Source organism: Oncorhynchus kisutch, linkage group LG8 (genome assembly GCF_002021735.2).
Source record: "Oncorhynchus kisutch isolate 150728-3 linkage group LG8, Okis_V2, whole genome shotgun sequence".
Classification (NCBI taxonomy): domain Eukaryota; kingdom Metazoa; phylum Chordata; class Actinopteri; order Salmoniformes; family Salmonidae; genus Oncorhynchus; species Oncorhynchus kisutch.
In genome coordinates, this window is record NC_034181.2 from 32215770 (window position 1) to 32237046 (window position 21277).

At 44.9% G+C, this 21277-nt stretch overlaps 1 protein-coding gene across 7 annotated transcripts in view; it reads left to right on the top strand.

The window, feature by feature from the left end:
* LOC109895846 (GTPase-activating protein and VPS9 domain-containing protein 1) overlaps positions 1 to 19533 on the top strand; it is a 32322-nt gene extending 12789 nt beyond the window's left edge. For 2 of the 7 annotated variants that reach the window (XM_020489879.2, XM_020489883.2), the window contains 21 exons: positions 1114 to 1268; positions 1447 to 1576; positions 1812 to 1937; positions 2017 to 2190; positions 5266 to 5403; positions 6642 to 6776; positions 7424 to 7531; positions 7840 to 7920; positions 8438 to 8784; positions 9031 to 9118; positions 10103 to 10135; positions 11438 to 11506; positions 11624 to 11746; positions 11828 to 11945; positions 12146 to 12258; positions 12554 to 12713; positions 14587 to 14774; positions 15097 to 15310; positions 15536 to 15608; positions 15728 to 15925; positions 16282 to 19533. In XM_020489879.2, the coding sequence (XP_020345468.1) occupies positions 1114 to 1268; positions 1447 to 1576; positions 1812 to 1937; positions 2017 to 2190; positions 5266 to 5403; positions 6642 to 6776; positions 7424 to 7531; positions 7840 to 7920; positions 8438 to 8784; positions 9031 to 9118; positions 10103 to 10135; positions 11438 to 11506; positions 11624 to 11746; positions 11828 to 11945; positions 12146 to 12258; positions 12554 to 12713; positions 14587 to 14774; positions 15097 to 15310; positions 15536 to 15608; positions 15728 to 15925; positions 16282 to 16422 (2912 nt within the window). In that variant the 3' untranslated portion in view covers positions 16423 to 19533. Of the gene's footprint in view, positions 1 to 1110; positions 1269 to 1446; positions 1577 to 1811; positions 1938 to 2016; positions 2191 to 5265; positions 5404 to 6641; positions 6777 to 7423; positions 7532 to 7839; positions 7921 to 8437; positions 8785 to 9030; positions 9119 to 10102; positions 10136 to 11437; positions 11507 to 11623; positions 11747 to 11827; positions 11946 to 12145; positions 12259 to 12553; positions 12714 to 14586; positions 14775 to 15096; positions 15311 to 15535; positions 15609 to 15727; positions 15926 to 16281 lie in introns of all 7 variants that reach the window. The other 5 variants (XM_020489880.2, XM_031830149.1, XM_020489881.2 and 2 more) reach the window with 4 other exon arrangements.
* The last annotated feature ends 1744 nt before the right edge of the window (positions 19534 to 21277 follow it).

Here is a 21277-nt window from a genome sequence, read left to right on the forward strand (position 1 = left end):
TAGCCTGGCAGCCCTGTGAGGCTGACTAGAACTAAAGCGTGTTTGTGCCACCTAGTCATGTGCCACTGCCAGTCACATACACCCAGTACCAGCCATACTCATAGCCATGGTCCCTGCTGCAGTCCCACGGCTTCACCACCAGATAGAGCTAGCTGCTAGATGTGCTCTTGTCACCATGCCTTTTCACCATGCCTGCTTTGCCCTGTGCTCTAGTCTTGTTGACCTGGTTTATACCTGGTTCTCTGCTGCTTGTTTTCACTCACGTGGTAAATTCTATTGTGTTTAATGATATGTGCTTTTGGCTAAAGAGAAGATTGAAGTCAGACATTTTTTGGGGGTGTTTTTATTGCTGATGTTGGGATCTTAGATCCTTCTGCATAAAGCAATGTATCACAATTACCATCCAGAGCACAATCAGGTCAGTCATTAGAATGGTATGCATGCCACGTGCTGATTGGGATGTGGAGTGTGGCTGCCTCAACATGTCCGACATGCACTTGTGATTTGTGAACCTTATTGGATGCACTCATTGACCTGTATTACACTGGACGGGTTACACAGCACAGGTTGTCTAAGCAGTGCAGAGCTAAATATCCAGTCTCTATTAGGAAAGATTGATTGATTGATTTAATGATTGAATCCAATTGAGTCATTTCACTGCAATACCTCTTTCACAATGCAAAACTGAAAGGTTGGGAGCAGCTTACGGGTTGGGAGCAACTAACAGGTAATCAAAGAAGCAATGCAGTCCGTATGTAGTTGTGTATAGGTACGTGAGTTTTTGTTTATAGTTAGTATAGCCTACCTTTTTGCTTTTATTATTATTATAGTTGAAGCCGATCCCTGTCTTTTGCGCCCCCTGAATCTGTGAGTATTACAGAGTAACACCTTGTCCCCTGCTCCCACTGAGTCTCTGTTGGTTAGTAACATCTCGTCCCCTGCTCCCACTGAGTCTCTGTTAGTTAGTAACATCTCGACCCCTGAGTCTCAGTTAGTAACATCTCGGCCCCTGAGTCTCTGTTAGTTAGTAACATCTCGGCCCCTGCTCTCCCTGAATCTGTCAGTGAAAGAGTAAAGCCTTATACCCTGTCTCTCTCCCTGCTCCCCCAGCAGCCTCCCGCAGTCGTAGCCGTTCCGAGCTGGCCCAGCAGGGGGAGGCAGAGGCTAGCTCTCTGGAGTCCCTGCAGGAGGTTATGCCAGAGGAGGTGCTGGTGATCTCACTAGGAAGCAGCCCGCAGACCATCCCTGGGATGATGTCAGAGAATGAGGTAACTAACGAGCCTGGAACATGCACGTTGTTATGGAGAGTAAATGGTGTAATATATACTTGCACACAACATTGGAAATGAAGGGTCAATGCATTTTCTATATAACAGGTATATTTGTCATTATCGGAGGCCCACATTAAGAGCCAGGATGGCAGTAACCAGTGCTGTTCCCTCTCAGGTGTTGACCATGCAGCTGACTGATGGGTCACAAGGGGACACTCCTGCAGATGACACCAAGCACCATGGCAAGCCAGACAAAACCCTACGCTTCTCCCTCTGCAGTGACAACCTGGAGGGCATCTCAGAGGGTCAGCGTTCTAACAGCCCACATGCCCTGCTGACTTACTAGTTACTACAGCAACACAACATAATGTTTTTAATGTATCACCATTGAATGAGGTGTTAATGGCTCTTAAACTACTGTAATAAGTGTATCTGTTCTAATGTAAACAGTAACTCTTCATGTACCACAAAAATAGGACCTTGTGTATTCTGATGCGTTGTAGTTGGAGATCTCTAAATGTAATTGTTTTCTTTGCACAGGTCCATCCAACCGGTCTAACTCCGTGTCGTCTCTGGACCTGGAGGGAGAGTCTGTGTCTGAGCTGGGAGCTGGGCCATCAGGGAGCAATGGGGTGGAGGCTCTGCAACTGCTGGAGCATGAACATGGTGTGTTGTGGGAAATCAATGTCAGGGATCATTACATTGAGCCATGATAACATTGTCATTATCCCTGTCCCACCCCCAGCCACCACTCAGGACAACCTGGATGACAAACTGCGTAAGTTTGAGATCCGCGACATGATGGGCCTGACAGATGACCGGGACATCTCTGAGACAGTGAGTGAGACCTGGAGCACAGACGTGCTGGGCAGCGACTTTGACCCCAACATGGATGAGGATCGACTGCAGGAAATAGCTGGTAAGTCATAGGGAGAATCTCCATCTCCTCGCCTCCTTCTTAAAATCCATTGGATTTATAAGCCAGAGGTCCCTCCCCTCTGACCTTCTTTAACAATTGGTTTTGAGAAGGGGGCAGGGAGAGAAGATGCGAGGAGTATGCAATTGAGATTCTCCCAAAGACATGGAGGTCCTTACTACATCAGAAAATGTAGCAGAATACTGCCACCTTGTGGTTTATGGCTAAAATGGCATGTTAAGCCTTCATCAAATCAAATTGTATTTTAATTGTCACTTGTTTCGTGAACAACAGGTGTAGACCAAAAGGGAAAAGCTTACTTATGGGTCGTTTTCAACAATGCAGAGTTAAATATAAAAAATACAAAAATATAAATAAATATTGACAAAAGGAATAAAATACACGGTGAATAACAAGTAAAAATAACATGGCTATATACAGGAAGTAGAAAATAACAATGTGGCTATGCACAGGGAGTAGAAAATAACAATGTGGCTATGCACAGGGAGTAGAAAATAACAACGTGGCTATGCACAGGGAGTAGAAAATAACAACGTGGCTATGCACAGGGAGTAGAAAATAACAACGTGGCTATGCACAGGGAGTAGAAAATAACAACGTGGCTATGCACAGGGAGTAGAAAATAACAACGTGGCTATGCACAGGGAGTAGAAAATAACAACGTGGCTATGCACAGGGAGTAGAAAATAACAACGTGGCTATGCACAGGGAGTAGAAAATAACAACGTGGCTATGCACAGCCACGTTATTTTCTACTCCCTGTGCAAGCGTATGAGGTAATTGAGGTAGCTATGTACATAAAGGTAGGGGTGAAGTGACAACAGGATAGATGATAGACAGTAGCAGCAGTATACTGTAGGTAGGGTAAAGTGACTATACAACAGGATAAATGATAGACAGTAGCAGCAGCGTATGTGGTGAGTGTGTTTTGCGTCAGTATACATGTTATTTGTGTGTGTGTATCTAGTGTGTGGGTTGGGGTGTCAGTCTAGGTTGTGTGTGTGTGTATAGAGTCTGTGCAAATAAAAAGTGTCAATGCAGGTTGTCCAGGTAGCTATTTGAGCTATTTAGAAGTCATGTTTAGCAGTCTTATGGCTTGGGATTATAAACTGTTCAGCGTTCCTGTTGGGTCCAGATTTGGTGCACTGGTACCGTTTGCCATGCGGTAGCAGAGAGAACAGTATGGCTTGGGTGGCTGGAGTCTTTGAAAAATGTTTGGGCCTTCCTCTGACACTGCCTGGTATAGATGTCCTGGGTGGAAGGGAGTTCTGCCCCAGTGATGTACTGGGCCGTACTCACCCCCCTCTGTAGCGCCTTGCGGTCAGGTGCTTACAGTTGCCGTACCAAGTGATGCAGCCAGTCAAGACGCTCTCAGTGGTGGAGCTTTTTGAGGATCTGAGGGTCATCGCCAAATCTTTTCAGCCTCCTGAGTGGGAAGAGGCACTGACTTGCCTTCTTTACAGCTGTGGGTGTGGACCATGTTCATTCCTTTGTGATGTGGACACCGAGGAACTTGAAGCTCCACTACAGCCCTATTAATGTGGATGGGGGTGTGCTCGGACCTCCGTTTCCTGTAGTCCACAATCAGCTCATTGTCTTGCTGAGGGTGAGGTTGTTGTCCTGGCACCACACTGCCAGGTTTCTGACCTCCTCCCTATAGGCTGCCTCGTCGTCGATGATGAGTCCTACAACTGTTGTGTCGTTAGAAAACTTGATCATGGTGTTAGAGACGTGAGTGTACAGGAGGGGACTTGAGCAGCCCCCGTGTTGAGGGTCGGCGTGGCAGGAAGTCCAGGATCCAGTTGCAGGAGGAGGGGTCCAGTCCCAGGATCCTTAGCTTATGTGATGAGCTTGGAGGTCACTAGGGTGTTGATTGCTGAGCTGTCACTGAACAGCATTGTCATGTAGTTCCTTTTGTCCAGGTGGGAAAGGGCAGTGTGGAGTGCAATCGATTGCGTCATTCTGTGGATATGTTGGGGCGGTATGCGTATTGGAGTGCGTCCATGGTGTCTGGGATGATGGTGTTGTGAGCCATGACCAGCCTTTCAAAGCATTTCACGGCTACAGATGGTGAGCGCTACTGGGCGATATTCTGGAGCATTCCATCTATTTTTTTCAGTTGTTAAATAAGTAAGGACAACCTTCAATGTTCTCTAAGACATAATTATCAGAATGTTCATTTTATTCCACACAAACCTTTCTTCCTCCGTTCTCCTTTCTTCCCTCACTGGTTTCTCTCTCTCGCTCTCTCGCTCTGACATTCACTCAATCCCTGCAGTCTTATTGACCTTGGTTCCTTCTCATTTGCATCCACCATTTTTCATTGCTTGGAATATGGCGTTGGGGGACTTTTCCATCATTAAGTGAATTTACAGCGATTTCCTTATGTGTTTTCTCCAAGGGATTGGGTTATGAGATGCACATTAAATATCCATTAATACCTCATTATCCCACTGATAAGATTACCATGATAATGAGGCAGAAATTCTAATTGTTTCACTTCTTGTTGTGCCACTCATTTAATCATCCACCTGAAAGACAAGTGCTCTGCGCCCCTACCTTGAAGACTGTAAACATGGACAGCAGGGTAGAGCTCTCCTGCCGCTAGAAAGGGCCCTGCCCCCTCCCAGCCCCGCAGACTGTTGCCTGGGCGCTGGCACGCATGTGCGCCCATGGTGTGTGTGTGCTGTGAAGTGGAAACATGGCGTACCTGTGGGTGCGGGTACCACGGGTCGACTCCTGATCCGCTCCCCGGCCACCATACTCCCAGTCACACCTGCTAGATCTTTCCCTCCTCCGCATTCTTCCGCCTTGTTAACCTGCCGCATCCCAAATGGAAATGGAGGGACGTCGTGTGGAGGACTTTGTGGGTGTGGGGTAATTTAGTTGAGTAATGCCCAGCTTAATCAACATCTCAAAGTCATGGCTCAGGAGGCAATGGTGGGGTGAGATATTACCATTAACCTTTGAACTTTGGCACAGTAGTGTGTGCCTGTGGGCCCAGTGTGAAATGCCTGTGACCTCAGGCTCTCTCTCTCTCTGTCTGTCTGTGCTAAGGGGCGACTGTTGAGAACATGCTGGGCAGCCTGCTGTGCCTACCAGGCTCCAGCTCAGTGCTGCTAGACCCTTATGGATCCACCATCTCAGAGACCACCAGCGAGGCCTGGAGTGTGGAGGTCCTGCCCAGCGACTCAGGTGGGTTCAATGTTGAGAAGGGGTTCTAGGAGCTGAATGGAGTCTCCTCTTGTCTGTTTCGTAACTCTACAAACTTTTTCCATGAGTTTCTACGTAGAAGTACTTTCCTTGTCTTCCTCCGTGCACTACATCGGCAGGAATCACTCCAGTAGGTGTGTTTACGGTATAACTCCATGTGTGTGGGTGGACACGCCAGGTGTGCCCCCCCCCCAGTCCATATCAAGGAAGTGGGTGCAATCTGTCATGTTTGTGTACACTACCCTGTCTATCAGGGTAGATCTGCCTTTGCCAGTAAAATACAGCTCTGGGTTTCCCCAAAGGAACCTCCAGGTGTGTTTGCACCTGTAGTGGAGGAACAGCCATGAGGAAATGTTTAAGGACAGCAGCTGTTTGCAGTCTATTGACATGGTGTCAACCTTTCTGCTGGCAACATCCTCTCACAAATCTGTAGGGGGGGATTTATGTATGGACATGTTGTGCTGAGCAGTTCCAGCACAGTGTGAATATGGTCCCATTGCAGCAATTACAAACCAAACGTTATTATGAACAGTAGGAGTCAAATCAATCTTAAAATATGTCTCTTTGTTTAACACAATGTCCTAAAACGTATGTTAGATTACATGGTTAAACCCCCTTGAAAGTCAGTGTTTCATGAATCTCAATAGATTACTTTAGTAATAGCAGTACAAGTGTTTCTTGGGAAAGCCCGGACTCTCTCTGTTAATTGAAGTGCACCATTGCAATATGTGCAGTGTTAAATTGACATGCATGAGTGTCTTGATTGCTTTTTGTTTCTGTTTGCTGCCCCTGTTCTGCTCTGTAATAGGGCTATCTGATGCGCGCCTGGAGTTGAGCGTTTGTTTCATGGCTATGCAGCAGAAAACTACACTCCAAAGAGCACTTCACTAGCACATTATTACTAACGAGCATGCAAATGAGTACTGCGGTTACTTTGGGGCCTCTGGGTTAAGCTGAACAGCTCCATTGGGCAGCCACAAAACGGCCTGGACTCGAGTTTACGCTTTTCCCTTTGTCAATTGTAGATGGTTTGTTTGCTTTCGTGCATATTAGTTTTCTTAGCTATTACTTTATCCTGCCAGAAAAGGGAGACTAAACATACAGTAAGGTATATGCCTACACTTGCATTCTTACATGCACTATGTGCCTATGAACGACTTACATTGTTGACTGTAACTGGATGTGACTGTACTCTCTGTGTGTTGCTCCTCCCCCTCCAGAAGCCCCAGACCTGAAGCAGGAAGAGCGTCTACAGGAGTTGGAGAGCTGCTCAGGGCTGGGCAGCACCTCCGATGACACAGAGGTCAGAGAGGTCAGCTCCCGGCCCAGCACCCCAGGGCTCAGCGTCATCTCAGGTACCCTGCACCTCTTACACTCATAGAAGCTATACAGTATGCCTAACACATCAGTTTCTATACTAACGTACATATTGAAATAAAACAAGTCTAACCAGTCAAATAATTATAATGAATGTATTTCAGAGCCATATTGGGTTTTGTCTGTGTTAGCTGGAGAGCAGTCAGATAGTGCTAGATAAGCCAGTACAACCAGGTCTTTGTGAGAGTTTGGCTAGGACACAGAGGTTAACACTGGTAGCTCAGGTGAACAGGGTGCATTGACATGCTTGACGTAGCATCTCAGATTAAGATGACTAGGCCTGTGCCCACGGCTGAGCTCCTGTAGGAACCTGTCCCACAAGGGCCGTGCCGATGGGTAGGCTCTGTCTGATTTATCAATCTTACTGCTGCATTTCACTTCCCACCCAAGGGAGCTCCCGCTACCATATTTAGAGGTCCCAGTGGGCCCCTGTCTGAGAGGGACTGTTCAGCATATCCTCTCAATACGCTTTGTATGCTCTGTCTGCTAACTGTCACACATTCCCCGTCACTCAGAATAGAAACTAGTCAGCCAAATCCAAACCAAGTCTTCCACAAAATGCTACCAACTCCTGGATGGCACAGATTTTAACAGATGTTTTTTTTCTTATTTATTTTTCCTGCAGCGACATCAGAAGATAGAGGCAAGACGGAGGACCTGCGGTCGGAGTGCAGCTCGGACTTTGGGGGAAAGGACTCTGTGACCAGTCCAGATGGGGAGGAGTTGTCCCACGGTAGGAGAGAGGGGAGAGTGTCACCTCCCGTGTGGCCTGGACGTGGCATCACTACACTGTCAGCAGCTAGACCTATCAATCCCTGTCAGATGAGCTGCCATAACCTTTCCACTATACTAGAATGCTGCTGACCCTGTTGGAAATGTTCTGCTTTGTTTTCTAATGAATGTTTAGACCAGATGGCTCATCAAGCATAGGTACATGATGGCCAATACAAAGAACAGCCCATTTGTTTTTTTTTAATGGCATGAACAATTCTATCAGAAAGTGGCTCTCTGTTTAATGTATGAATAACATTCTTGTTTCAGGAGCACACCACAGTTTGGCTTCTCCAGCCTCGCAGGCAGACTCCTTACTGGCCATGTTCGATCCCCTATCCTCCGGGGAAGGTAATTTCTGCTCCCCCAATCAGACCAGGAAATTAGCATCATTAAGTTTCTAGTGGCGTAGGCTCACAGAACAGCTTGATCTCTGAGAAAATGAACCAAAACAGTCTTGCCCCAATTACTGGACAAAACATTAGTGCAATAAAAATGTCTACTGGGTGGGAATGTCATTTCAATTAGCTAATTTGAGTGAGGGTAGTGAGGTGAGGGGGATGAAAGGTTGAGAGACCATGAGCACAGTCCCTTGTGCCACTGTGCTCATGGCACCAGGCTGCCATTGGAAGCTTTTCAGGAGTGAGAATCTACCCTTGGAACAGGTGGCCTACCGACACCTAGGGCTAGTCTCCCACCAACCAGCCTCACTTTCCTCCACTTCCTCATTGTTTTGCTGTGTTTCCTTTGTTTCTGGACACACTCGATAATTGTGAAAGTGTTTCTGAGGAATGAGGAGGTGGTTGTTGTTCAGATACACCCCTATGTGCTAAGCTGGTTAACCAAACTAAGCCTTTTTTTCCCACAGGTTTCTCTACTGGTACCATTGTGAGGCCCAAAGTGCACTACGCCAGGCCCCTTCATCCTCCCCCTGACCCTCCCATCCCAGAGACCTGTGCCCTGGGCCAGGAGCCCCGCTACTCCCTGTTCACGCCCCACTGCCTGGCCCAAGCCGAGCTGGAGCACACCAAGCAGCGCCACTCCTACCCAGACAGGCTGGTACGCAGTCGCAGCTCTGACATTGTCTGCCAAGGCCGCCGGCCTACCAGCGACCCGGGCCTCAACCGCAGAGCAGCAGCCGAGGAGCGGGATCCTGCCGGGCACTTCTCCATGGGTCCGTCCTCGTCCCCCAGCAAGGATTCCCTAAAAGGAGAGGTGAGAGCTGCTGTTCATCATTGTCACATCAGTCCTGCATGCTGCTCTGCTCTCCAAGCCCAGTTTTATACCAACTGAATTCTGGAACAGTCTTAGTCATTTCACTAAAGATAACATTTATAAAAGGTGAAGTGAGATAAGGAAGTAGAATGTCACTTTGTCAGTACATTAAACCTGTCTTTCCTGTGCTACCCATACAGCGTCAGTATGCATTCAAAAACATACTTGAATATTTATTTTCCAAAGGTTGAGGAGAGAAAGGACAGTGATGAGGAAAAGTCTGATCGCAACAGACCATGGTGGAAGAAACGCTTTCAGTCAGCCATTCCCAAAGGTAAGAAAACTTCTAAACCTGCTCTTTCCCCCTCCATCTCTGTGTCAGTTTGGCACACCCTCTTTTCTATGTTGCAACAAATGCTTTTAGTGGGTTAAGCATTTTGACAATTTCTTTGAAAATTGCATGAAATTGTTACTATTTTTCGTTCATTTTCACTCTTTCACGATGTTCTCTTAATAACATCTATTGCAGAAAATGTACACTTTTTTAAAAAAGACCTGTACTTTAACACTTTGTAATGTGAGAAGAATGATCGCTCCACTCCACCGTCGATGTTCTGCTTTGAAAAATACCGTTTCTTGTTGTTGAATGTTACACCAGACAAATGGACAAGTGTTTTCTTACATCTCACTTGCACTAGATTTTCTCTTTTTTAGTTTCTAAAAACGAATCAGTCGTGAGGGGTTTGAGTGGGTGTAGAGTGTGCATTGGTACCCCTCCCAGCGGTCCTGTCATCCCCAGCCAAATGGTCATTACATAGACCTCTCTGTCATCACAGCTGATTGATTACACATCTCTTGTTGCGGTTAAACTCCAAAACCATCTCTCATAGAAGTGTCAGGGAAATAATGAGCTGTGCCTACAAGAGATGACTGCTTATTACTCTTTTAGATAATGATGTTCCTTTAGTAAACATTAAACATTGTATTAATAAAGCCTGCTCTGCACAGAGAAGTGTAAACCCGATAAGTTTGAGTTTGACAAAGAACAGCAGAGCACCGTTTAGTGTACATGGAATAGCCTATTTAATATTTTATTCTTTGAGGGAAGAATGTCCTTGTCCATCCATTCTATATCAACACCTCTGTCGAACTGTTGAAAACCAGAGTCCACAAAAAGGCCTTTCTGTTGGCCTGGTCCTGCTGCTGCTGTGCTGTGAAATATATCATGGTGATGTGTAGCCTAGCCCCTCAGAGTGTCAGCCAGGTAGACTTGAGTGTGTGTGAAAGGCCAACCCTGTCTGTTGTGTTCCTCACACAGTGCTGTATTGGACGGCTGAGAGTGAAGTCCCAGGTAACACTTCCAACACTAGCTGTCATCATCGAGCTAGCTGCCCTGACGGCAGTGCTAGTGGCTGAGTGCTGTAAGCCGTGACGCTTGTAGACGTGGCCCTTTGTGATAGAGAGAGCTGTGATGTGACATGGTGCTGCCTGAGTTGATGTCCCTGCTCCTCATTCATGCATTTCTTTTGGATGCCCCCATTTTTCTGTACTGTAATGTTTGCAATGCAGCATTAGGGCTCACAGAATGGCAACGCATTTATACATTGCTATACCTCTCCACGTTCTCTGGCTGTAAATACCGACCTGTAAGATTATTCTGTCATCTGGATCTAGACCCCCTGTTTGTACTTTTGACACTCGTGTGTTAATAGCCTCACCTGCTTATTTGCATATATATCTCTATCGCGCAATATCTCTATCATATATATATATATATATACACACACACACACTCACTGTATATATTTATCTTTTAATATGTGTACACTGAGTGGACAAAACATTAGGAACACTTTCCTAATATTGAGTTGTACCCCGTTTTGACCTCAGAACAGCCTCAATTCTTCAGGGTATGGACTACAAAAGCGTTCCACAGGGATGCTGGCCCATGTCGAATCCAATGCTTCCCACAGTTGTGTCAAGTTCCCTGGATGTCCTTTGGGTGGTGGATCATACTTGATACGCACAGAATTGTTGAGTGTGAAAAACCCAGCAGCGTTGCAGTTCTTGACACAATTCCTGGCACATGCTGCCATACCCCGTTCAAAGGCACTTCAATATTTTGTCTTGCCCATTCACCCTCTAAATGGTACACATACAAAATCCATGTCTGAATTGTTTCAAGGCTTAAAAATCCTTATTTAACCTCCTCCCCTTCATCTACACTGATTTTGAAGTGGCTTTAACAAGTGAAATCAATAAGGGATCATAGCTTTCACCTGGTCAGCCTGTCATTGGAAATGTTCCTTATGTTTTCTACACTCGGGGTGAATCTGACATGTTTTGTCCATTACGGTCTGGCAGTTGTATTATTTCAGACATTTTGCTTTTATTTACCTCTCTAGCATTCCTTTGCTATTATCGTGCATTCAGAATAGGGATACATCTTAATTTTGTTCAGTTTATATGCTGCTATGCTACTGTGTGCATGTCTCATCTACATTGTTAGTCAATGGTAAAAACCACCGTAAATGTGTGCAGCAACCACTTCTTGTTCTGCTGTCATGAAGTGAGTCATGATGAGACTGCGGTCCAGAGAGAGTGAGAGCAGTGCATCACTTCTCCTAGCCTACTCATTATGCTCTCTCCACAGCTCCGATAGCCTTCCGGAAAAGGGACAGGCAGGAGAAAGACGATGTGGGACATGAACGCGTCCCACAAGGTCTGTCCTGATTTGTCATTGCACTCAGATATTGCTGAATTGGGGGGGGGGGGGGGGGGGGTGGTGGTATGTTTCCCATGGTAGGTTTAACCCAAATGCGTCCTGTGTGTTTGTCAGATGACACTCTGTCCAGGAACTCCCAGGCCCAGGCAGCAGAAGACATCCTGGACAAATACAGGAACATCAAGAGGACCAGCCCTAGTGAAGGAGCCACCGCTGCAGCCTATGACACCACAGGAGGTCAGTGTCTTTCTCACACACACACACACACACACACACATTCAGTGAATTAATTTGAGCATGTGAATGTGTTGTGCACAGAGCTGTGTGGAGAGGAGGGTTTACACGACGAAGCTCTGCAGAACATGTCCACAGACGACCTGCCAGACTCAGCCAGCCAGACAGCCCAGCAACACGACTCCAGCAAGTTCTCATTCAGGTCAGTAAACCCTTACCAGCTCACAGAAGTCACACACCTATGATAACAGTAATAATACAAAATGTGTTAAAGCATTGCATGAAAGCTGAAGTATTATTAACAAGAGGTGCCTCAGAGGCATGAAGATTGACACAATTAGACAAAAGTGATAAGAACCAAACCAAATCTCCATTTTCCTTTTTTCTGCTCATATGTTGCAGTGATGCAAAGAAGAAGTTGAGACTGGCCTTGTGTTCAGCAGACTCTGTGGCTTTCCCCCTCATGGCTCCTGCCACCACACGCAATGGGCTGCCTGACCACACGGACTCTGAAGGTACCATTCTATTATTTCTGGCCATGTTATATCTGGCCACATTCATTCCTATCAGTAAGCCTGCCCGCTGCACGTTTACCAGCAGGACATGACTACACAATAGAAAGTGACATCCTTTTGAAATGGTTACATTTGAAATCCATAAGACACTCTCTTGGTAGTCATCAGTCACATCCACATGTCAGGGGGGACCATGGCAGGCTGATCCGATTACAGCAGTAGTCCTTCTCCCAGCGAGGGGCCAGTGTGTCTGAGCGTCTCACCCACCGCTGTCTGTCTCCCGTCTCCTTCCCAGACAATGAGATCGTGTGCTTCCTGAAGGTCCAGCTGGCGGAGGCCATCAACCTGCAGGATAAGAACCAGATGGCCCAGATCCAGGAGACCACTCGCTGCGTCAGCCGATTCGACGCACGTACCTGCAGGAAGTTGCTGGCAGCCATCGCTGAGGATTACAGGTAACTGCAAAAGGAGCAGCACTGCACATTCACTGCTATTACTGCAAGGACATATCAACTGTACCACTGAACTTTGTATTGTTTTGTTTGAAATATGTACAGTTGAAGTTGGAAGTTTACATACACTTAGGTTGGAGTCATTAAAACTCGTTTTTCAACCACTTCCCAAATTTCTTGTTAACAAACTATAGTTTGGGCAAGTCAGTTAGGGCAAGTCAGTTAGGGCATCTACTTTGTGCATGACACAAGTAATTTTTCCAACAATTGTTTACAGACAGATTATTTCACTTAAAATTCACTATCACAATTCCAGTGGGTCAGAAGTTTACATACACTAAGTTGACTGCCTTTAAACAGCTTGGAAAAATTATGTCATGGCTTTAGAAGCTTCTGATAGGCTAATAGACATATTTTGAGTCAATTGGAGGTGTACCTGTGGATGTATTTCAAGGCCTACCTTCAAACTCAGTGCCTCTTTGCTTGACATCATGGGAAAATCTAAGTAAATCGGCCAAGACCCCAGAAAACAATTGTAGACCTCCACAAGTCTGGTTCATCCTTGGGAGCAATTTCCAAACGCCTGAAGGTACCACGTTCATCTGTACAAACAACAGTATGCAAGTATAAAAACACCATGGGACTATGCAGCTGTCATACCGCTCAGGAAGGAGATGTCTTCCGTCTCCTAGAGATGAACTTACTTTGGTGTAAAAAGTGCAAATCAATCTCAGAACAACAGCAAAGGACCTTGTGAAGATGCTGGAGGAAACCGGTTCAAAAGTATCTATATCCACAGTAAAACGAGTCCTATATCGACATAACCTGAAAGGCTGCTCAGCAAGGAAGAAGCCACTGCTCCAAAAACGCCATAAGAAAGCCAAACTATGGTTTGCAACTGCACATGGGGACAAAGATTGTACTTTTTGGATAAATGTACTCTGGTCTGATGAAACAAAAATAGTTATATTTGGCCATAATGACCATCGTTATGTTTGGAGGAAAAATGGGGAAGCTTGCAAGCTGAAGAACACAATCCCAACCGTGAAGCACAGGGGTGTCAGCATCATGTTGTGGGGGTGCTTTGCGGCAGATGGGACTGGTGCACTTCACAAAATAGATTGCATCATGAAGAAAGAAAATTATGTGATATATTAAAGCAACATCTCAAGACAGTCAGGAAGTTAAAGCTTGGTCGCAAATGGGTCTTCCAAATGGACAATGACCCCAAGCATACTTCCGAAGTTATGGAAAAATGGCTTAAGGACAACAAAGTCCAGGTATTGGAGTGGCCATCACAAAGCCCTGACCTCAATCCCATAGAAAATGTGTGGGCAGAACTGAAAAAGCATGTGTGAGCAAGGATACAAACCTGCTCTGTCAGGAGGATTGAGCCAAAAATTCACCCAACTTATTGTGGGAAGCTTGTGGAAAGCTACCTAAAGACATTTGACCCAAGTTGAACAATTTCAAAGGCAATGCTACCAAATACTAATGGAGTGTATGTAAACTTCTGACCCACTGGGAGTGTGATGAAATAAATAAAAGTTGAAATAAATCATTCTCTCTGGTATTATTCTGACATTTCACATTCTTAAAATAGTGGTGATCCTAACTGACCTAAAACACGGTATTTTTGACTAGGATTAAATGTCAGGAATTGTGAAAAACTGAGTTTACCTACACCTTAGCCAAATACATTTCAACTTCTGACTTCAACTGTAGCTCTATTTGGAAGGCTAAAATAAACATTTAGATAGCCTATCAATGAATGTTGTGAGTAATGTCCGATTACAGTAGTCCTAATTTTGTCACCGAATGCAACCGTTCAGAAGCATAATCCGTAATGCCTGCATGTTGTCGCGCCCCCCGTTAGGAAGCGGGCGCCCTACATAGCGTATCTGACGCGGTGTCGACAAGGCCTGCAGACGTCCCAGGCCCACCTGGAGAGGCTGCTGCAGCGGGTCCTGAGGGACAAAGAGGTGGCTAACCGCTACTTCACCACAGTCTGTGTTCGCCTCTTACTGGAACACATGGAGGCGAAGTCCCTGGACTTCATCAAAGGTCTCTGTTCCTTATTACTTAGTACTGACTGGGTCTTTGGAACCATGAATTGACTGATGGTGTCTCTGCTAGTTGATTGACCTCTGAAGGGCCATAGTATGGAATTCAAAATACAGACACTGAAATTCAACCTAACTACCTGCATCACATTGCAGTGTTTCATTTACAACCTGGAACCTCTAGAATACTCTAATTGCTCAGTGTGTCTGTACCTCAGGTTCTTTCCCCAACCTTCCAGGGGTGAACAGTACTCAGTGTGTCTGTCAGTGTTCAGTTTCTGTTCCAGTGCTCAGTGTGTCTATCTGATTCCCCCCCCCCCCAGCCTTCCAGGGGTGCACAGCGTCAGACGACAAGACGGCGGCGGTGGAGGACTTCCTGCGCTACCTGTACGGGGCCATGGCCCATGATGCCATCTGGCAGTACGCCAGCGAGGACCAGCTGCAGGATGCCCAGATGGCCATAGAGCGCAGCGTCATGAACCGCATCTTCAAGCTGGCCTTCTACCCCAACCAGGACGGGGACATCCTGAGAGACCAGTGAGTAACTGTGACCGCAGCCACCTCACCTCGGTCACATGGCCCCAGCATTCGTGTGGCTGCTGCCACTCATGCTTAGAAATTACCCAGCTTCCTGTCCTCCTCGGATGCTAGTTTACGTCATATCCTTTACAGATTTGAATGAAGATTACACTGTATTGCTATAGTAGTAGGTTTCAAGCTTAGATTAAGTGAACAGTCAATACACTATGTTCCCCCCTCTAGGCTTCTACAGGAACACATAGCGCGTCTCTCAAAGGTGGTGACGGCAAATCACAAAGCTCTTCAAATCCCAGAGGTAACTCCCCACAGATTTGTAGCCCCTCAATTGTCCATCAGTCATTTTTTTCATTTTGTGTTGATGTTTGGAGCTCAACAGAGTTGACATGCTGAATGCTTTTTTCTGTCTGGCTCCAGGTGTATGCGAGGGAGGCTCCCTGGCCATCTGCCCAGTCAGAGATCCGGACCATCAGTGCCTACAAGACTCCTCGGGACAAAGTGCAGTGTATCCTGCGCATGTGTTCCACCATCATGAACCTCCTGAGTCTGGCCAACGAGGACTCTGTCCCTGGAGCTGACGACTTCGTCCCTGTGCTTGTCTTTGTCCTGATAAAGGTGAGCATCCATCGCGCATTGATATCAAGTTACTCTGAGATGTTTACGTCAATATCATATTCACTTTAGATAACACAAATTGTACCTCCATTAAATGGTCAAACTGCTTCAACTGTGAGCAAAAGGCCTTGCTAGAAGTATGAACCCAGTCTCCCTTATGCACAGAGGGAGAAACTGAATCCTCAGAGCACACATTCTGACAATCATTTCTCACATTGACAGCTGTATAGTACATGTGTAGTAGCATGAAGATCTTGCTGTATGATAACCTGTATAGACATTTACCCATGGCATGTATTATACATGGCCTGGCGTATGGCTCTCTGTGGTTAATGTGAGCCCCCCTACCCCCCCAGGCAAACCCGCCCTGCCTGCTGTCCACTATTCAGTACATCAATAATTTCTACGCCAGCCGGCTGAGTGGGGAGGAGTGCTATTGGTGGATGCAGTTCACCGCGGCAGTGGAATTCATTAAGACAATCGATGATCGCAAGTGAAGCAGAACCGCCACCTGTATGGGGAAGGAGATGGGAGACTGGGAGACTTCCCAACCAACCCTCTCCCTCTGCTCCCCAGGACCCAGACCCACACCCTGTCTGTATAGCTGTACATAGTCAGAGACTTAGAGATTTAAAAAGTATATATGATTATTATGTGGACAAAATCCAGGTTTTATCATGGAGAAAAAGTCCTTGGAAAAAATGGCAGATGTTAACTTTGAATTTAAACTAATTAGCAGTTTTCATTTAATCTCTTGTCTCTAGTCATGGTGAGGTGTGGGGGTCTATGTCTTGAATGTTATATCTAAAGTTACGATTCTGACGTTAAATTGACTGATAAAGCGTCTAACCAGATGAAAAGGGACCATGTTTCCTAGAGATGATCTCAGATATATGTTGTGGAAGCGGGACTACCTGAAGGTGAGCGAGAGAGAAAGGTTGTTAAATTGTGCAATCTTTCCCCTGAAATACTCTTCATCCTAATGCTCTTCAAGATGCATCGTATCCTGGGGAATCACATAACTCAATAGATACTGACTGAGTATTAGTGACTCAAGTAAATAAATATAAAATCAACCCAAAATCATCCTGCTAATATTAGTATATATTTTTTTGACATTGGCACATCAATAATAGGACAGATTTTTTCATAAAATGTAAACAGATGTATTCATTATTCGGTTCATCCTTCCCTAAATACTTTCCATGGCAATTTGGACAGAAGGGCCCACATATTTATATATAAAATGTATTTATTTCTTTCATTCTATTTAATGGAATTGTATTTTATTTCTATAAATGAAATCACACATCATGCCTATTTAGGAGATTTAAGGCAGCTGTTAAGGGTTGAGATATTTTAATATTGTTAGGAGGGCAAGCACAGCATTGTCCTCAGACTGAAGCCCCCAGGATAAGTTGTTGGCTGTTTGCTACAGCTTATAGACAGGGTCACCACTGATCAGCTCCTGCACAATATCAGTAGTGCTGGTATTTTTAGAAATACTGAAATGTGCCTTGAGGGCCACTTTGTAAGTCTGTTTTAAAAAAACAAACAAAAAAAAACATGTTTTCTTGAGAATGAGGGTTCTGCTTTTGGTTTTCCATCACCTTTGATCCCCACAGCCGGTCTCTCTGAGAAACCTCTTTCCAACCTTAGTGCTGGGAGTGGAACACCACTGGTTGTTTCGGTTCATTCCCTTTGCACTCATCCCCTTTCCGTTTTCCCCTTCAATATTTAATATCCTACCTCAAAGTTAGAACCAATGAGCCTGACGTTTCTGTTTGTGCACAATACTCTTTAATATTGGTTGGATATGAAGAGTAATGGAACAGGTATTCACTGTTTAGCATCAGCTTCCTCTATTGACACTGACTGCTCTCTTGCAATTACATGGTATAACAAGGTAGTAAAACATTTCCAAATGAACAAGTTGACTATTTCTGTAGTTGAAGCTGTTATAATGCATGCATGTTTCAGCATAGAGCAGAAAGACTAGTGATTGGATTAGCTCTTTACCTTCTCACACGATCAAGAAAGGGACTCTTAAATGTATATGCACTCTTGTATTATTTGATTTCTTCTTTCATTTTAGAGTGCAGGGATATTCCAGTTTCATGTTCTTTCATCTACAGGCATGTTTCTAATCACTTACAGCCAAAGGCACCAAAACTCATAAAATCATCTGTTTGTTGCAGCTACAAAAAGCAGGAACACTGCCCCCTCTGTTTGTGCAACTTTGCATTGTGCCAAGTGTATGTCTTATTTTCTCTTTTAAATCACTACTTTCAAACAGTATCCCATTAATAGACAGCACAACAAAAAGAGCAAATAATCAGAACACTATCTGATATGTTACTGACCATTTGAAAAAGGCAGTGTGGGACAGTGTGGGCTATGTTGCGTGAGAGGTTTGTACAGTGAATGTGTGATATGTTGGTTTGTTAAGTGTTTTTTTGAGAGGTCCACCCTCTTCCTCTTTCACAATGTCAGGACGATCTCCTTACTGTAGCTACAGTACTCCTCGATGAGCAGTAAATCCTTGTTGGTGAAAAACCTAAAATATCTCTCGAGTTAATTTCGAACTCAGACCAGTTCTGAAAGGGTTGTGAAGAATGAGGCTGGGTTTTCTTGTCTGTCTCTCTGATGTCATTTCTTTTTCAATGTTCGGAGTTTAATTACTCTGGATTTTTTTGTACAAGGTAAGCGAAGCTTGCTCCGTACATTTGACATGCAGAACTTCACATGTTTTCTACTCTGCTCTTTAGTAATGAGTCACACTTGTTTTAACTAAAACCTCTGACATTACAAATGATACTGTAACAGAGATTTATATGGGTAGCTTAGCTAGGTCTGACTGTTACACTTTATCCAATAACATCAGTCAAGGACACACATTTATAAACAATCTCAAGTTGTGATATTAGTGTTGTCTCCCCATTTCCTGACTTATGTTCCTGTTTTTTTGAGTAATGTGTGTACAGCATCTAATGGTTTTTAAATACACCTGTGCAAAATGGATGATACTGCTGTTTAACCTGTTTGAAAACATACCCATGTACTGATTGGTCACAAAATGTAGATAGACTGTAACAAGAAGTGTTTATGTGATGTCACTTTAGAAGTATGTACAGTACAGACCAATGTGATCAAACAATCTGGACCTGGCTTGTGTATTAATGTTGCCTTCTACATATCAGTGAACAAAGATACTTTTCAATAGCTAGAAAACTACAACCAGCCTTTGTCTGACCTGATTCATACTGTTCATACACAGTGACAGAATACCTCACATTGTAAAGTTAAAGTACAAATACACATCCTAACATTGAGAATAATTCTGTACTATAGCCTGAGTTTAGCATTGATTGTATGCAAACAAGTGGACAGTTGCCAGAATGGCGGACTAAAAGAGACTTGACTATGGAAATCTGGTCTTCAAAGCTTTACAATCCTCTCTGTGCTCTAGTCCCGGTACAGAGTAGGCAGAACAAGCAGAAAATAATCCATTTTACATTTGTAAGCTTGCACAATTATGACATATGCGAAGGGGAAGCCGTTTGTCTTATCATATAATTCTTTAAAACAATAAAATGCATTTTTCTGTACCTGTATCCTGTTATTTCTGTGCATGCAGGTAATAGTATGTGAGGGCTCTCTTGTGGACAAAGGGAAGGTGTATGCTGTAGTTTAGTCTTGTTCCATTTCGCTCCCGAGTGGCGGTGGTCTAAGGCACTGCATCTCAGTGCTAGAGGCGTTACTACAGACACCCTGGTTCGAATCCAGGCTGTATCACAAATGGACGTGCATCGTCCGGGTTTGGCCGTTGTAGGCCATCATTGTAGATAAGAATCTGTTCTTAGCTGACTTGCTTAGTTAAATAAAGGTTAAATAAAATGCTATGGGAGAGAGAGCTCTGTAATTCAAATCAAAGTTTTTGTCACGTGCAAGGTGTAGACTTTACAGTGAAATGCTTACTTACAGGCTCTAACCAATAGTGCAAAAAAGGTATTAGGTGAACAATGGGTAGGTAAAGAAATAAAAACACCAGTAAAAAGAGTGAAAAACAGTAGCGAGGCTACATGGACACCGGTTAGTCAGGCTGATTGAGGTAATATGTACATGTAGATATGGTTAAAGTGACTATGCATATATAATGAGCAGAGAGTAGCGGTAATGTAAAAGAGGGGGTGGTGGGTGGCTGGACACAATGCAGATAGCCCGGTTAGCCAATGTGCGGGAGCAGTGGTTGGTCGGCCCAATTGAGTTAGTATGTACATGCGTGTATACTTATAGTGACTATGCATATATGATAAACAGAGTAGCAGCAGTGTAAAAAAGATGGGTTGTGTGTGTGGGTGGGGGCTCACTCACAATGCAAATTGTCCAGTTAGCCATTTGTTTACCTGTTCAGGAGTCTTATGGCTTGGGTGTAAAAACTGTTGAGAAGCCTTTTTGTCCTAGACTTGGCACTCCGGTAGTAGAGAGAAAGGCAGTGTGCTTGCCATGCGGTAGTAGAGAGAACAGTCTATGACTGGGGTGGCTGGGGTCTTTGACAATTTTTAGGGCCTTCCTTTGACACTGCCTGGTGTGGAGGTCCTGGATGGCAGGCATCTTAGCCCCAGTGATGTACTGGGCCGTACGCACTACCCTTTGTAGTGCCTTGCGGTCAGAGGCCGAGCAGTTGCCGTACCAGGCAGTGATGCAACAAGTCAGGATGCTCTCGATGTTGCAGCTGTAGAACCTTTTGAGGATCTCAGGACCCATGCCAAATCTTTTTAGTTTCCTGAGGGGGAATAGGCTTTGTCGTGCCCTCTTCACGACTGTCTTGGTGTGTTTGGACCATTCTACTTTGTTGTTGATGTGGACACCAAGGAACTTGAAGCTCTCAACCTGCTCCACTACAGCCCCGTCGATGAGAATGGGGGCGTGCTCGGTCCTCCTTTTCCTAATTCAGATTTAGGTTCTGAGAAATTCTGAGATTTAGGCTGCACAATAGGTGGTTCATGTTGACCACATTTTTTACATGGAACATAACTGTTGGAGAGGGCATTCGAGCAAGATCATAACTACTCATGGGGTGCCTTGCATCTCCTGATATCTCCCGATTGTTCATTTAAATACAAAATGTTGTGAAGTTTATTAGATGTATTAATAAGCCAATGGCTAAACTGGCCTCATTTGCAGATTGGCTCTTTTGTTTATTTGTTACTCTGTTGATTTCAGATACATGGAGGATGAGTTCTTTGTTTCCCCCTTCTCTGCTTGTACATGATCCCAATGTGGTCATATTAGACCACTCTAATTTCCTCTGCTGTATGGGCAACAGCATACATTTTGTTCTATGCTGAT